General features: G+C 36.8%; 1 protein-coding gene across 1 annotated transcript in view; it reads left to right on the forward strand.

The window, feature by feature from the left end:
• The first annotated feature begins 1,702 nt into the window (after nucleotides 1–1,702).
• LOC103131172 (regulator of G-protein signaling 6-like) overlaps nucleotides 1,703–17,801 on the forward strand; it is a 65,443-nt gene continuing 49,344 nt past the window's right edge. Inside the window, exon 1 of the mRNA XM_007542785.2 lies at nucleotides 1,703–2,049. Coding sequence (XP_007542847.1) covers nucleotides 1,834–2,049 — 216 coding nt within the window. The 5' untranslated portion in view covers nucleotides 1,703–1,833. The remainder of the gene's footprint in view (nucleotides 2,050–17,801) is intronic.

The raw sequence follows: 17,801 nt of genomic DNA on the forward strand, positions 1-17,801 counted from the left end.
AGAAAGTCGTTTTACAAATCAATGCTGTGCCTTTGGTTTGTATTCGTCTGCAGTGTTTTTGCAATTTCTTTACCAAATTTGCACATCAAGTTTTTACTCGTTGTTTTGGAGAATGTGCTGGAGAGCCTTGAATGTTAATTTCAGATATTGTAACCGTCTAAATTAGATTCAAGCCTCGACCTGGAGTCCTAAAATCCAGGCTTTGGCAGTCAGTGTGCTGCAACTTTTAGATGTGTCCCTGGTTCAACACTCTTCAATCAAATCTGAATGACCTCCTCAGTGCAGTCAAGCAGGTGTGTTGCAGCAGAGAAGCATAAAACCTGCAGTTGAGGATCCCTGGTCAAGACTCGGGGGGGATTAAACCACTCTTGTAGCCCTTTTTTGTCTTCATCCTTGTTTCAAGATTTTATTTTCCAGTTTCTTTCCTGTATTCAGCTCCATCCATCTTCATTCAACTCCGACCAGGTTCCCTATCCTGTCTGAAGAAAACGCTTCACCACTTCTCCAAGCATCTTTGCAGGATGTTTGGAGTTGTAGCTGTAAATCTGTCTTGATTTTTAAAGATAAGTTAAAATCAAATATCCTATTTGGATCTCATTTAATCTCTAGAAATAAAGATAAGTGAAATGGCTGCATGTGCTCAGAGAGAAGATGGCCAGAAATAATTCAAGTTGCTGAAAATGACTAACGCTGTTGCATTCAGCAGATTGTTGCATGAGGATAGAGTAAAGAAAGTACTGAGTTATCTTCTAACATTTTATAACTTTTACTCTTCAGGCATTAGATGAAATTTAGAGTTTCACTCTGACTTGTGTTAATTAAAATTGGAGAAAGTGTTGCTCCATTTGGACTATTTTAGATTTTCAGGCGTGAGTTGCCAACTTCAGTCTGGGAACTGAACCGTCTCAGGATGAAGATGATTTAATTAAAAAAACCTGCAGAACAACTCATCTCTGGTGGATTTAGTGGAATTAAAAAAAAAAAAATTTTATTATGTTGTGTTTTAATGTACAGCACTTTGTATCAGTTGTGGTTGTTTTAAAGTGCTTTATAAATAAAGTTGGATAAGACTTGGTCACAGTTAAGCATGTAAGATTCAGGAACAATTTTATTTTTCTTTGGGAAGAAAATTAATAAATATGAAATCCTTTTGTCATTTTTTTGTTTTTCTTTTCTGCTTTTTTAATAAGTCCCACCTGAGATAGAAGTCGGCTATTTTTGGCAGTTATATATTTTTGGATAGAAGAAACTGCATCCTTTTGCTCAGAACTCCGTTAAAGGATGCTTGGAGTATTTTCATACAAAAAGTAAAGGTCATGAGTTTATATAGACTCATCAAGGGTTCATTTTGCTGAGAGATGGAAGCATACGGTTGGTAAAACAACATTCAGGTTCAGCACGTCATCAGTTATCCCAGCAAGATCTGAAATCAGTCCCATAAATTATTGCAATTGAATATGAGAAATAAATGCTTTGATTTAAAATTGTGGAGATTTGACGGTCATGCTGTGACGGTGTGGGAGGTGATATGGTTTATGAATGAATAAGCAAAAATATTTGTAAAACGCTTAAACACCATGCGATGTGCTGCATAAGCAGGAAGTTAAACTGAGAAAACAAGCAGAATTTATGTGTTCATTTCATCCATTCTGTTCTTCCTGACAAACCCTAGAAAAAAAAAAACTGATGGAGCCCACCAGTGAGTTATAAGGTCCAATTAATCTGTCTCTCCCTGCAGACACTGAGGAAAGGGCACAAGACGTAAAGAAAGAAGCCTGTCGCTGATAAAGAAGAGAGGATAACTTAACACATCCGAAAAGGGACGCTGCGGTGATGGCTGAAGCACCTCAGCAGCAGCAGCAGCAGCAGCAGGAGGAGGAGGAGGAAGAGGAGCAGCAGCTGCCAAGCTCTGTGGAGACCAGTGAATCTGATGAAGGCTCCGAGGAACCAAATGAAGTCGTCAGAAAGGCTCGACCACTTCTGTCCATGAGGTCCATGAGCACCATAGACCCAGATGATGACTACCCCAATATGATCGTTTTCAGAAAGGTAGGAGCGAAGAAAACATTTTAAAACTTTATAAGTTGTTAGGATCTGCAGAAGACGATGGGTCCATATTTGAAGTAAAAATATGCTGCAAAAAAATCACCAGAATATAGGCAAAAGTTGTCATAGTGGCAACATTGCATACAGAACACTAAACTTTGGTATATATTTCTATTTCTATCAAAACAAAAGTTAGATGACAAAATCTGTGACTCATATGAGTTAAAGACAAGAGTTTACATGAGTTCATTCAATGAGGAAGAAGTAGTTGTGGAGCTTGTTGTCTTTTGGAGAACTGACAAGATATTTAAAAAGCACAATATGCCATGATCTAGCCTGCTATCATTCCCAACAGCTCACTTGGTTGCTAGGTAACGTGGCATGGCGGGTGTTGCTAGGTAACGGGGCAGTGCCCACAGATTGTGACTCAATAATTTTGAGGTTTTGGAAGTGGCTTGTTTTCCTGACATGAAAGCAATAAAAAGTGGCTGGGTGACTATTATTACTATTTTTTTTATTTAATTTTTTAAAAATGTTCTTAATGTTTTTAGAAACATAGTTATAGTGTGATATTTTGCTCTAAACACCCTTTAAATGCTCTCCAGTTTAATGTTCTTTGGTTCATTTCCAGTAGACAGCAGAATTCCCTTTAAATGATTTATACATCTTCTTTTTTTTAAATGTTATCCATTTCTTGAATCTGTGTGCTTTCAGACATAATTATTCCTTGTAAGCAAAATGTATATCATAAAAGGGTGAAGAAGAAGATGACCTGAACTCTACAACACGGTGTTGCTGTTCTGTAATGTGCGTTTCATCAGCCTCTAAAGTCAGTATCACCCTTTTTTGTTTTTCTTTGCTAATGAAAGCAGTACAGTGACTCCCATTGATTCCCATGTGGCCTTCACATCAACTTGAGTCATAAAACACTATTTGCACATGCAGATTTATGAGTCAGGTGATTAATTATTTCAATAGATTTAGGTTTAGATGATAAATAAAACATGATCCACCTCTGGTTGTGGTGGATGAGAGCCTGGCTCATTAACTCTTAGGATGGAGAAAATCCTCCTGGATGCTGTTGCTTTAGGACAATGTCCCTTTTTGCAATGTCAATACCAATTTTGCTCTTACGGAAGATTGTTACACAGCTTGAGATTCAGCATTTGTTTTTGACGGTTTATTATTTGACCCTGAGGTCTTTTTACTCACTGTAAAAATAAGAGATCTAACTTGTACCGTTTTCCCTGCAGAAATTGGTAATGTTTGTTACAACAGGGTTAGAGAATTAACCTGCTATCTTAAACACATTCTACTGGATTGCAGTTTAGATTGTGTGACAGGATGGGGTCAAATTAGTGAATCATTTCTACTTGTTTTAGCTGTAGTGTGTGGAATGAATTTTAGTAAGAGTTACATTTTATGTTGATTCTAAATTTAAGCAGATAAAATTAAGTCAGATTTATAGCTTGTTCAGCAAGTTTGTGTAAGTATTACCAGCGCTGAAAAAAATGCAGCGAAGGCAGCACTGCTAGTTGACAAGATGAAGTGTCACAGATTGGAATTTGTTCTTCGGAGGAAAAAGAAATCCCTATTTTTATTTTTTAGCAGGTTTGCTTTATTTTTGTGCCACATTTTGTGCCTCAGCTTGAGTGCTTGACAGCAGGAAGCCTTAAACATGAGCAAAAAAAGGAGGAAGTTGAATCTAAAATGTATCAGTTTCTTCATGAATATACTAAAACTCGTCCAGGATTTGGGAGGAAGAGAAAACTTTTAAAGTGAGGGTTTCTTCTTGAGTGAATTGGATTTAACTGAAAAATAAAATTGCAACTTGGTTTTTCTCCCTTGATTGGATTTTTTTTAGACACAATTATTGTCCAAAGTCATCTTTATCATGCGATTATGCATATATATTTTGTTTAACCTCACATTTTGTCCTGTTACCACCAGAAACTTCAATGCATTTTCTAATTTTACATAATAGACTAACACTGGGTTTGTGGATCACTGTAAAGTTTTCTACTTTGTCTTAATTTTCTTTTCTTTTACTGTTGCAAACCTAAATATACATCATGAAAACTGTACTAGAAGGGTCTCTGACCTCAGTTTTCCATTTTCATGACCTGAAAATCGTATATTTGACATTTGTTGGATGATGGTGAGGGTGAAAGTGGGGAAAAAGAAATTGTATAAACCAGATGAGTTATATTTTCTGGACTATTTCAGCATTCAGTCTATCAGGGTTTATAAATCTACATCAAATAAAATAAGCTGGAGGGGCAGCAGGAATAACAAGATACCAACAGCCACTGTCGGCTTTGATGAATGAGTTTCTGGTGCAGGAGGGGATAGAGGTAGACGGAGAAAGTGAGGATCAAGGCTGAAACACCAAGAAAGGAAATAATAAAATGATGTTGGAATAGCGAAGAGACAAAAAGCTCAAACTTGCATGGACTGATGGATGCTATGTTAGCAGTACGACTGGAAGGCTGCTGTGAGTAAGCAGCAAATTTCTGCACTGAAAAACCACAGCTCTGACACGGCGCTCACTAAAATAGACTAAAATATGGACCAGAATAGAATTTCAGTTTCTCTTTTCCTCCTCTACATGCAAGTGCAACATTCAATACAGACCACTATATTCTTGTCGATCGTCTTGTCAATCGGGATCTCTTGCTTTTCTCTGCTTCAAAACATGCAATAGAAATAGTTTTGCAGCAGCTTTCCTGGTAAAAGTATTTATGAAATGTAGTAGGTGTCGGTAAGTGATGAAATGTAAATGACTCTATAAACCATATTTTGTGTAATTGAGTGGAATGACAAAGAATAAAAATCAGACACATGGATAATAGAAGCTGCAAAAAAGTAAAGAAAGGAAATGTCTGAATTATATGAATTTAAGAGGCAATCCTGTCCTGACAGTTTATAAAAAGTCTTCATCAAGAAGTGAAAGAAGCTTTTCACTGTAAACCAGTCAAAACCTGTCAGTTTTCACAAGATTTGCCAATATTTATCAGACTAGTTCTTAATTAATGAGCTTTTGAAAATGTGGAATTATTCCCTTAAACAATAAAAGAATGCACTAAAGAAAATGCTAAAGCACATTTAAAGTTTGGTGCAGGAAATGTGAAACACTTAGGTCGTCTTTGTTTTTAGAGGAGAAATGGCTCTGCACATCACGATCAAAACACGATACTAAGTGTAAAGTTTGGAGGTGTGGGAGCTGTCTTTTGGGACGCACTACCAACAGTCTTCACATAATTTGTGGAAGGATGCATGCAGGAATGTACCGGAATATTCTGGGTACAAATTTCAAGGTGGAAACCTGAGAGCAGGAGCTTAACAATCATCTCAGAAGTGAGGGAGATGCTCTATTGAGAGATTTACTGTCATCTCGCATTCTATCGCATCTCTCCTTAGTGGCTAAAAACATAGTCACTAACAACCACAGTGCAGCACCGGATATAGTTCTATATACTAACAACATATAAAGTTTCAGCTGCCAGTTTTTGCTGAGTTGACACAATTGCCCACAACTTGTTGTACAGAAATCAGAGAATTTGGTGTAGTACTAGTATTAGCTAACTAGCTAGGACTGTAACATTTGTATACTTGTTAACTTGCTTAAAATGACTGGTGAGCTAGTTGAAAAAAATTAACTTTTTTTATTTTGCTAGCTCTTGCTGATTTGCTGAACATAATACTGACATAATGTGCATCACTTCTCAGCAGCATGTCTCCCAGGAATCCACAGAGGCGCTGGCATTTCTATGCTCATGATAATGACCTTAGGGTGCAAAAACATGTTACTGTATGATTTAAATGGCTGTCACAGTCGTAAAAAGTGTAGGGCTTTTATGAAATATGTATGTCCTGCACAACAGTCTAGGATTTCTGCATAAAATATCAAACATCCACAGTAATGTATCAGGGCTTGGTGCTGATGGTTAACTGTCTAAAAGTTTATAAAAACCTCCCAGTTTTACTCTCTGACGTTTAACTGAGCTGAAGTCAGTTTCTAGTGGTTTGAGGGTTAAATAAAGGCGAGATGATTCTGGGTCAGAGCTTCAGGAATAATTAGGCAGAGAAATGAAGCCTCTCTCTCCTACAGAGAGCAATTTAATCTGCTATGCAGATGGTGTTGAAAAGGTGAACAACTTCACCATTTCCTCCTCCTACTCTTCCAACTCTTCTTTTAATCACTTTGGTTGATGCACTTTATAGATTTTTGTGTAAAGTATATATAAAGTATTTTTTCCATCTAAACGTGAGGAACATTTGATTTTTTTTTTTTGCGCATTCTTAAATTTAAAATCAGTACCTACTCTCTCTCAAGTTTTATTGTAGCTCTAAGATTATCTGACATCAGACATTTGGAGTGCTGTATTGCAGAATTTTTCAAATTCATTGTATCATCTTAGTTCCAGTTCTGCGTTACTGTATTCATTTACATTACAAGAGGCTGCTTGCATGAACATGGCCTGCAGATGATTGTAAATGTGAAAAATTTTACCTCAAAATTCACATTTTCCCCCGTCAGCGTACATACACAGAGATTATATTGGGTTGAGGAGATTTAGTGCCGTCGACAAGAGCCAAGAGTGTTGACTCGCATTTTTTCCTGCATGAATTCAAACCTGTCAGCCAGCATCTGCTCATAAACACTGCTTGGGCCTGTGTGTGTGTATCTGTGTGTGCACATGTCATAAGGAAAGAAAATGAGATGCAGTGAATTTGTGTATGCAGCTTATTGTCTGCGTGCGTGCAGAGGCGTGTGTGACTTCCGGCATATTGGGCCTTCATTTTTATTATTTGCGATTTTTTTCAGCGACAATAGCAGCTGTTGAACTGAGAGCCTGTTTACTTATCAGCCTGTTTGCACACACACCTTCCCCATATTTTTCTTTGGGCCACTCTGAATGGGCTGCAGGCTTTGGATGCTGACCTTCGCTGAAGTATTCAAAGTTTTGATAAATTTCAACAGCTTCTGTGTGTATAACCAACTGACTTTTGTTTTATCAAAGAAGGAAGCCTTTAAGATAAAATGACAAGTGACTTTGGATAAGAAAAATAAAATTTGATTTTATATAGAAAAAACTTATAAAAGCATTTAGTTTCTTATTGAGCAAGTTTATCGAGTCCATAGAACAAAATAGAGTACATCTCTATATCCTTGAAATACCAGCTGCATTTTGAATTAGCTGCAGGTGATCAATGAAGTTTCTTTTTCTTTTTTAGGCAAGTAAACAAAATTGCAATCATGGTTTAGGTTTACTAACTTTTTCTTCATCCATCCAAACCAATAAGTCACCAGTTAAATGTTGGCCACAAATGTTGAATGATGTGCTTTATTTGTACAAATAATAAGGATTCAAAGAATTTAAGGGATAAATCTACTGTGAAGCTAATAATCTAAGCAATATCTCTAAACAAAATGATATGATGGAATCGAATAAGGCACAAATAAAATGGGGGCCAAGACCGTAAACATGAAACACTCCATCCTTAAGATTTACCAGAAATCATTGGAAGTTCTGTTTTTAATAAATACTTAGTAATAATGCAACTAATCTGATATACTAATTTCACCTAATATGCTAACTCTGAATGATTTGTAGTATCAAATACTGATCTACCAGATTTTCAATATTTTTTTCAATATGAGAAAGCTTAGGTAAAAGGATAAACCTCTTAATAGCTGAAGAATCTGCAGTATTTAAGAGTATTCAAACAGCAGTTTTACATTTTCCTCTGACTAGTTTTTGAGTTGTTTTTCTGTAAAATTTATTTAATGACAACAAAATGCTTAAAGGACGTGATGGAGTCTTCATATGGTCCAAAAGTTTGGAAAGAAGACAGTAAATATTTTTAGGACTGCAAGTCGAGGAAGCAGCATGACATGGTTAGAGAAAAAGTTTAGAGCAGTCTTTAAATTTCTAAGGTGATGCGAAAGCAGTCCTAATTATCTGCTGCTAAATGAGCTTTCCTGGTCAAACAGACCTGACGTTTCACTGAGATTAAATTTATCCAATCGCCATCTTGATGCATACAGAACAGAGATTAGTCAGGTTTAATGCCATTATCGACATCCCTAATCATCTGAAATCAAACATACACATGCACAGTCATGCTGATTTTAAAGAATGGTCTGTTTTTAAATTTCCTTAAAATAAAATTGTGCACACTTTTTTTGTCATTCAGAAACTGCATTTTACTTGCAGATTTGATGCATTCTAACTCGTTCTCAGTAATTTTGGTTTTTCACACCTTAACTAGTGTGAAAATGACTTTAATTTTAAGCTTCTTACCGATTTTCCCATAGAACAAATAGTTCCCCTGTGGCATCTTCTCCTCTTAGAAAAACCAGCTGATAACAATGTGACATTATGCATTTCTAATCAATAGTCTTTCTCAAATCTGATCAATAGACTCTCCACCAAACCCATCAATAGCCGACAACTTGGGAGAGAGAAAATATTGGCAGAACAAACATCATAGGAGTGAAAAAGGTCACTTGTGAGGAAAGAACAAATTCGGCTGGATTTATCTCAAGCACATAAACAAAAAGTGGACTTTGTTTATCTCAGAGATCAGCTATCGCCCTTTTCCCACGAGGACTGCCCTTTCTGCACTCCCTGACTGATTGCAGCTCTTTGCCTGTTGTCGCCGTCCCCATCTGGAAAAGAACCAAAGGCCAAAACAACTTCAGTGATTTCACTGATGTGCTTTTGGTTTTAGAAATTGTACCACCTGCCAACTGTCAAATCTTTCTTTCAAGGGCCTGACACTACGATTACCCAGTCCAGCTTTTGTGTGGCCCATCATCCTCTTGAATCGCTCACTGTGAGCCTCACAAGAAAAGCCAACTTTATAATAAAGATGTCACTGTAAGAAATGTTTTCCTTCTCGTGATGAATATATTGACTAAATCTAAAAAAAAAAAATGAAATAAGATTTGACTGTAATTGCACTGACAAAATCAAATAAATTAAATCTGATTCACAGCTGAAACTAAAGTTTACATACGTTGAATAAAAAGACTTTACAGTCTGAAATTAAACCAACTTGTCCTTCAACAATAATGAAAGAATGAGACTTGGATTTATTTAATGTCTTCACCTTCAGAAGTATACATTTTTAGTTTCAACTGTCCATAATTGAAATAATCAATCTGAAGTTCACAACCTATTTCCCCAACATTATTTTTTTTATATGGTAAGACCGGCTGAAACGTCAAACTTATGAAATATAAATGATGCACGGTCTGAAATGCAAGAGCGATAATCTTTGTCTGGAGGTTAGGATTAATACATTTTTGTTGCTGCTAAGTTATTTTTGAGCTTGCCTTTTTCTTGTACGAATGACAGATGAATAACAAAGATTACATTTTCCACACATTTGTAATATTAGCAATCAATTTTCCACAAATTAGTCTAGCGAACGCTCATCCCGTTAGCAATTTACACACTTTTAAACACGTTTCAGTTTGATGTAGTGCCGCTCTTTACATTAATTGGAAAACGATTTGTTAATTCAGTCCTGATTTATTTTAGACCTTTTGAGTTTGAGCCTCTTTTCTCTACCATAAATTCCAGTCATGCCTTGTAACTGCAATCCATGGCATATTTATTAGGCAGTTTCATATATCAAAGCTGTTGACTGGAGAACAAGGACATGAATCATGGTTCACCGATTCCCAGCAAAGCTCTGCGATCGACTTTGTGTTCAAGCAAATAATTCAGCTGTAAACTCCTATTTTGACCACCAGATAACGTCTGTTTACTGAAATCTTTAAAAACAAGTTTACACAAGTGAAAGAAATGTTTACTCAGTTTTCAAACTGTAAATACTTCAAGTGAAGATCAGTGCAAAGCGAAAACTGAGCTGAAAAGGAATGTGTGTGTGTGAAGTGCTGATGGGTAACGCTGCATGTATGGCTGGTTTGAGGTTCACATCCTTCTTGTCACTTAGTGGATGAATAAGCACATGTATTCACAGCACAGCTGGCTGCAGATTTCTGAGAAGAGCTCTTTGCAACAGAGCAGGTAGAAAATGGCAGCCTAATCAAATCAAGGTGATGGGAAGAGGCTAATTAGGAGGAGCTGAAATCGCAAATTTCGCTATGACGAGGTGATTGCTCATCACTTTTACATTTTCCTTTTTTTCTTGTGTTTTTGTGAGAATCAGCACAATTTGGGTAATGTATTCCTGAAATGAATATCTTTGCGAGTTTTTTTTTTTTTTTTTTTTTACCAAGAGAAATTGGATTCAAATAACGGGTAATCCAAGCACGCTAGTGATAACGTTTTAAATTGGATTTTTGAAATTGTCGTAATGACAGAAATAAGTTGACACACTGCAGCTTCTTAAGGAAAGCTGTGGTGGAAGTTAAAGTCAACAAGTCAAATGAGAAACGTGGTGAAGGCAAATTTGCAGATGAATTTTGACAGAAGTTGAGAATTTTACTTCGCTGCATTGATTTAACTTTGGGCAAAGCTGTTTAGTGGCATCTTTTTGAAGATTTCCCCATCCAAAACTGTCCAAAAATCCAGGCTTTTTATTGGGTAAAATGGAAAAAGTACAGTTTAAACTTTGGTTTTTGAGACATAACCAAAAGAAAGTTTTCTCAAATGGAATAAACTGCATCAATCCGGTTGCATAGGTGTAGAAATGCAAAACCCAGAGCATTATTGTCGCCGCTATGTTTCACTGCGGGTTTTTAGTTTCAGTAGTCCGACTACTTAAACATCAAAAAAGGAAAAAGACATCCACTGGACTTTCTGGTATTCCACAGCAGTTTTATGTTTTACATGCCAATCACCTTACTTTCTGATTGGCTGCATGTCACATTTAAGAGACTCCATGTTTGTTTGTCCTCCAGGGAACACTCCACATGCTCCAACCAGTCAAATAGCCCTAATTTGAGGTTGGTGTGTTCTCTACGTCCTTCCGAGTTGACTAGATCAGTCTTTCCATCAATTTTGAAGAAACTAAATTTTTCTTCAATATACCTTTTGTCCTGGTTATTCCCCTTTTATTTTATGACTTTTTATTTTGTGTTTTTTTGTGACTTTCTACTCCTGTCTGATACCTTAATTTCATAAGATCCTTGTGATCATTTGTAACCAATTTTGCAAAACAAGGCACTTTCAACCTTTTTCTCATGTTGTATTTACAGTTTTTACAGATGAAGTTTAGTTAAATTGAAAAAATGTCAATAAAAATATTTGCTTTTGACCACAAAGCCTGCTTTATTCTAAGAAGTGAAGCATATTAGATTCTTGCTGAACAGGATTGTCTTTTTTAACATTTTGCTCTAAACATTTCAGTGTGAGGTTATCTCTTTATTCTTTTAAATTTGTCCTTATTGACAAAAAAAATGTTTGGTTTAAAAACTCTCCCTTTTCATTTAGAAAATGCATCCTGATTGTGTCATGGACTCCTCACTGCTACGATCTGCAAATCTCTCTCTCACTCTCATATTGGTACATCAGCATGCTCCATTCAGGGTGGCTGACTATTTGTAGCAGAATCTGGTGCCAGCAACGAGTAAGTGGCAGCAGTCCTTGCCTTGGAGAGAGTGCATTCCCTGGGCCTGCAGAAATAATGACATCCTGAGTCCCTACTGAGTTCCTGTTTCCATCAGGTCTAATCCAACCTAATCCTCCTCAGAGTACACACCCTGCAGCAATCCTTCAGTTTTCAGGTTCGCTTAGTTCTGATGTGAACCAAGAATTTAATTCACAGAAATTTCTGACTCTGATCAAAAGCAATAATTTTACATTTCCAGTAAATCAAAATGTAATCGGTTAATTCTTATGCCGTCTTTGATTAAAGATGAAACCTAGTTTGCTTTTGATCTACCACTAATTGGCTAGTTCTAGGCATTTAAGCATGCCATTGTTGGTCTACGTCTGAGCTGGCAAAGAGAAACAGACAACTTTACAACTAGATGCACTTGAATGGATTTGATCCGAAATGCTCTCTGAATTCCTTGTAAGCTTATTCTCTTGTTTACTCCAAAGTGACGGGGAAGACCGAGTTGGTTTTGCGAATCTATTGAGGCATCAATGTGTTTGTCATGCTCTGGTTGTGTCGGACAGCAGGTGTCTGAGGAACCCTACCTGGCCTTGCTTCTGTCTGTGCTGGCTTGAGATTGCAACCAGCCTGCAGAGGTTCTTTTGAGTGTGTGTGTGTGTGTGTGTAGTGGGTTTGTCAGTGCATCTGTGAATCCTTTTGGTTGTTTTTGAGAATGACATGTACGGTAAAAGCATTCAAAGCAGATGTTTTGAAAATTTAGACTGGACACTAGCTGTACTTCTGCAGACTAAGCAGGGTGTGAAGCGTCGATAAAAGCTTTAAATGTTAAGGTTTCACATAATTGTATATGGAAGGAATAATCTTTCTTACTAATACAATGTGTGGAAAGCATAAAACTGAATATTATTGTTAAAAAGCATGCATAAATGGTAGAAGTCCACCCTAACGGCAGCTGCAGGAACCTCTTCATGAGATTTTGGCAGATGGCCTGAATCTTTTCAGGCCTGTGAGATCAGATGGCTAACAATACGGCAAGTTCTGCAGTAGTATCCTAATTTAAATCTGACGTGTTCAAGAAGTGTAACACATGCGTCTGTTGCAATAAACAATAAATCAAATGCATGATCAATTAAAATCCTAACTGGTAGTTTTGTTTTACCTGTCTGGGCCTAAAGAGATTTTTTAAAGGGCAAATTTGTTTATAATCAATTATATTTATGGTTTTGGTTGCATTTATTTCTATTTTTTATTTTAAAAATGTTTTCCAGTTCCAGCTTTTATTATAGCTTGATCTTTGATGACAGGGCTCTTGCATTATTATACCATTATCACTATTTTACTTAAATGGTCAAGGTGACAATATTGCTTATTGCAATAATTTATGGGACAATTTATTGTCCAGTAATCCTTTAACTAAATCATCAACCACTGATTTTCTTTTGAAGGCTCGACTTCAGCATCAAAGTTTAGCAATTTTTGTCAAATGTGCATGACATTTTCTTCATCTGATAGAGAGAATAATTTGATAAATGATAAAATACATAGAATCTAAAACCAGGAACACGACTCTGACACAGCCACAACATTAAATGCAAGACGTTGAGAATGTCAAACTATTTTAGCATGGCTTGCATCTAGATCAGATAGGATTCTGTGCTCGACTTCAGCACATTTGATGATTTGTTTGGTGTAGGCATTGTAGAAAGAGAAAAGGAATGTAGATTTTCACACAGAGGAACTTTTATAGTTCCTGATGATGGATAAACTGTGGTGGCTTGACGAGATGAAGCTGTTTAGCTTTCCTGATCAGCGGTGGGTGTCATCTTTTTGCATGCTAAATGCTTCAAATTTTAATGTTAAGTTTTGTTTTCCATCAAGCTGTTTGTACAGCAACTCCAGCTGTCAGATTATTTACATGTGACAAAAATTAAGCGTTAGTAGTTTCACTGCTTTCATAGCTGCTCAGAATGTCGTCTTTTATTTACATCGGGCATCATCAAGTTTTTTATGTCAAAAATAATACACCAGTTTTGAAGCAGTATCAAAGAGCACCATTTCCCATCTCACTGAAAAATGTCATATTGACTTTTAAAAAGCTACTATATTTAGTTTCAGTTTATTCAAGTTGCAAATGAGCTTTGCCATTTGCTGCCAGGGATTTGGAAAGCAACACGCACAAAGGTATTGTTGATGACAAACACAGATCAGTGGCCAGAATCCCAGCAACACAAAATTTTAATTAGAAGCTATAAAAAGGAAAACGCACAAAAGAAAATGTTTTTGAACCTTTTTATTGTGTGTTGGATTACAGCCTCTTCCGTGTGGGTGTTGCAGGGTTTGCTTTTATGACTGTGTTCTGCATGTGAATTTATGCAGATGGTGACTAACTGCAAATAATGAACGTCTCAACTGCACGGGATAAGTGAGCATTTTGTTTATCTGGGGTCTGTGGCACCACAATTCTTTGTTGTTTACACAGTAGTCGTCTTTCTTATATATTTTTTTGTTTCGTCCCTCTGAGAAAATCGTTTTATCCCTAATTAATCTCCCAGATATTCACGCCTTAACCGGATTAACATATTGTTTTGTTGGCAGAACAATGACGCAGCCGTTTTCTGGACTGTAATGAGACGTAGTACAACCTCCTTACTCGCTTGTCGAATTTGGCAGAAATTACAAAGGATGGCACATCAAAGGGCCCCGAATGCACAATGAACATGCACATACATGTCCTCCCCGCATTCAGGATGAATTAGGGAGAAACTGGGCATTAGAAAGGGAGATGGCAGAGAGTTCTACAGAGTTAAATTGAATACATTGGAAAAGGTGTTAATATTTTGATTGCTGTTTGAGCTGAGCTGTGAATAAATACACCTGCAGTCATTATTGTGCTAATGCTGCACAGAGCTGCTTCACCCTCATCTGCTCACACCTGCCTGATGAATTTTACAGTTTTTTTTCTTAGCTGCTTACAAAGCAAAACTAATGAAACTGTACATTATTTTCAAAGCTGTCTCTTATTACTGCAGAGTTGTCAAAAACAAATCTATTACTTTATTTTGCCTCCTAAGGGTATTTTTCTGGAGTTATTTTTTTACCCTCATAGTTTTATTATCTACAATGAATTTTTGGGTGAAGTTTGAACGAAAACTGCTAATCATTCTTCATTTATCAATTTTATTTTTTAACTATGGAGAGATTAAGTTTCCAGGCTATTTCCCCAAAGAAATCTAGACTATAAGATTGAAAAGAAGCTGGGGTTTTGTCTTAAATTGCAACCAGCGTGAACTGGTTCCAAATGACCCGTAAAAAATAAATGGTGAGGTAATACTGATAAGCCTGTTTATGCTTTCTGTTGGCTTGGGTCTCAGACATGCACAGTACCCAGTAAATGTTTATATACAGGAAAAGGATGTGCTCAGAGTTGACTCAGGTTTTACATCAGCTTGGTGCCATCAGAAATGAGCAAATATCCGTTGCTGTGATAATTTTAAAAAAGTGAATAGAAGTAGATTTCATAGGAGTTTCTCTGCATTGAAATGTAATTATATACAATCTCTTGTTTGACATTAATATTCAGCTAGCTAATCTTTTTGCAGTATTTCAGGTCCATCATAAATAGTCACCTAAGGTAGAATAATACAAATGCATGAGGCTTTATGCCTGTAGAGATGAACAAAAATGCTGTACAGAGGACTTTGCTGAGGAATAATGGGTTTTTCAGTCTGAGAGAGTTGGATGTGGCGATATGAACCGAGGTGGTAGAGGTTGCAGCGCCAAGTGGCAGGTAATGATTAATGAATGTGAACTTTTGTCAAGCATGCTCTTCATGGAGCCCAGAGTCCATTAGAGAACTCGGATGGACTTGCAAAAAACATAGATGAAAAAGACAGTCCACATTTATCTGATGGATGACCCAGAAATAAGACTACACATTGTTTTTACATTAGTGTCTCCTCTCAATATGCTGTCTCTCACTCTGTCTGCACCGATCAATCAGTGGCTGCATGCCTTCTCGTCTCTGTACTTATAACCCATAGAAATCCATTGACACTGCTCTTGCTTTCACTACCTCCTGACCGATTATTGTACATGCATTTCCCTTTGGTTCACCTTTCTGGCATAAAACCTCAAAATGTCAAACAGTTGTCAAAGCTAAACATGTCTAACTACACCCAGGAGATTATTAATCTAGCAAGTTTAAATACATGCAGTCTTCTTTTAAGTAATATTAGAACTTCTTGTTATGACTTTATGCTCAAAATATTATGACTTGTAAATAAAAAATGTATTAACATTTTTATTTGAAAAGAGTACCTAATACGTCAGATTTAGTTTATGTATTCATCAGTCAATGTAATAGATGAACTCTTACTTTACCCAGTCATTCATAACTTTTGTGTCCAGGTGAACGACTGGACTGAACTTGAAAATCAGACTTTATGCTGCTAACACTAACATTTGTCAACAACTTGTAGGTGGAAGTCAGAGAGTGTTGCGCAACACAAATAATCACCCGGTCAGAAAACATGGTGCGTTAGATAATAAAACATAATTTAACGAAGCTTTGAGATGGATAATTTGCCTCAAGGAATTTTAATAATTGAGATACTCGAATCATTTGAGGAAACGTTACAGCCCTACTTGTGTTGTTCCAACTTTATTCTCATAATAATATGACTTTATTCTCGTACGACTGGGTTTCTTCTTTCCACACCTACCAAAAGACCGGATTTGTGGAGTACACGGCGGATAGTTTTCAATAGATTCTTCCAGCTGGGCTGTGGATCTCTGCAACTGTTTCTCTGATTAAAGCTCTTGTCCAGCCTGTCGCTTTAGGAGGACGGGGATGTCTGGGTATATTTGCAGTTCTCGCATACTCTCTCAAATCTTCATGTCCCATACTGTACATTATCAAACAAACTGACAGCTGAACAGTGCTGCCCAAGATGTCCAAAGCTTTGGACATTGTTTTACAGCATAACCCTGCTTTGAGCTTCTTCACAACCTTTTCCCCTGACCTTTCTGCTGTATTCCTTGGTCTTTACGATGTTGTTTGCTTGGTAATCATCTCAAACTCTGAGGGTTTCACAGAAATACTTCAACTCAAATTGGTTGCCCTGGGTATCTGTACTAGTCCATTTAATAGCTTTCAGTTTAGTGAACTAACCTTTCAATAATAAGTATCTGATTTGACCTAGATTATTTAGAAAACTTGTATGTATTTAAATTTTTAAATGTCACTGATGAAATATTTGACTCCCCTGGCCAGTGTCGACGTCTTGTTAGACAAGTCTCTTTATTCTTTCGAAATCTGTTCCAAGCTCCCTGAACAGAATTGGAGCAGGCTACATTTGTCAATGAAATGATTCATTATTTAGGTCTTAGTATTGCAAAGTCTTTTTGATATTTTTATTCTTCAGCAAAGCTAAGTTAATTCAGTGTTTGAGTTTATGTCCTCATTTGGGTTCCAGCTCATCTTTTTTTTTTTTTTGCAGTGCTCTCTTCTCCCTCACTCTTCACAATAAACTGCATATTGTACAGTGTAAATTGAGTGTTGACAGATGTAATACTTTCGCAAAAAGAGAAGTAGGCCATCCTATGACTGAGCTCCACTTGGAAACTCAGATGCTATTGGGGTTAAAACTCTCCAGTTTCATCTTAGGTTTGACCAGTCTAACAGGGAGACTGCTTAATTCAAAAAGATGAAAAATGCATGATCAGTAATGAAAGGTACCTATAAAATGCCACACGCTTTAGCAAAGTGGGGCGTCTTATTATAAAACACAGTGGCTGCTGTTTGTAACTTCTTCACAGCTATAGAGGACCCCTGAACAAAAGGCAATGAAAGCGGGGCAAGGCTGAGAAATTTCCTGCAGATGCAGCTTGTCAACCTACAGCTTCAGTGGGAGTGGGAAATCCTGTAACGAGTCTCAAATGTGGCGGCGTTATGAGATGGATGTGACACTGCATCTTGTTACTGAAGTTGAAGGAAAAGGGGACTTCAATGTTGCATTCAGTTCTCTCAAAACACATGAGGAAAAAGTGGGAATATTACATTTCTCTTTATTCTTACAGCAGCTTAAGAAAACGTAAATGTTTCATTATGAGCTAAAGTCTCGCTCACTAAAGAGCAATAATTAAAGACATGAATTATGTGTGAGTTGAGAGTAGTAGCTGAAAGAGTATTAGACTTTTATCAACATGAGACTTAA

Source organism: Poecilia formosa, unplaced genomic scaffold (genome assembly GCF_000485575.1).
Source record: "Poecilia formosa unplaced genomic scaffold, Poecilia_formosa-5.1.2 Scaffold1, whole genome shotgun sequence".
Taxonomy (NCBI): Eukaryota; Metazoa; Chordata; class Actinopteri; order Cyprinodontiformes; family Poeciliidae; genus Poecilia; species Poecilia formosa.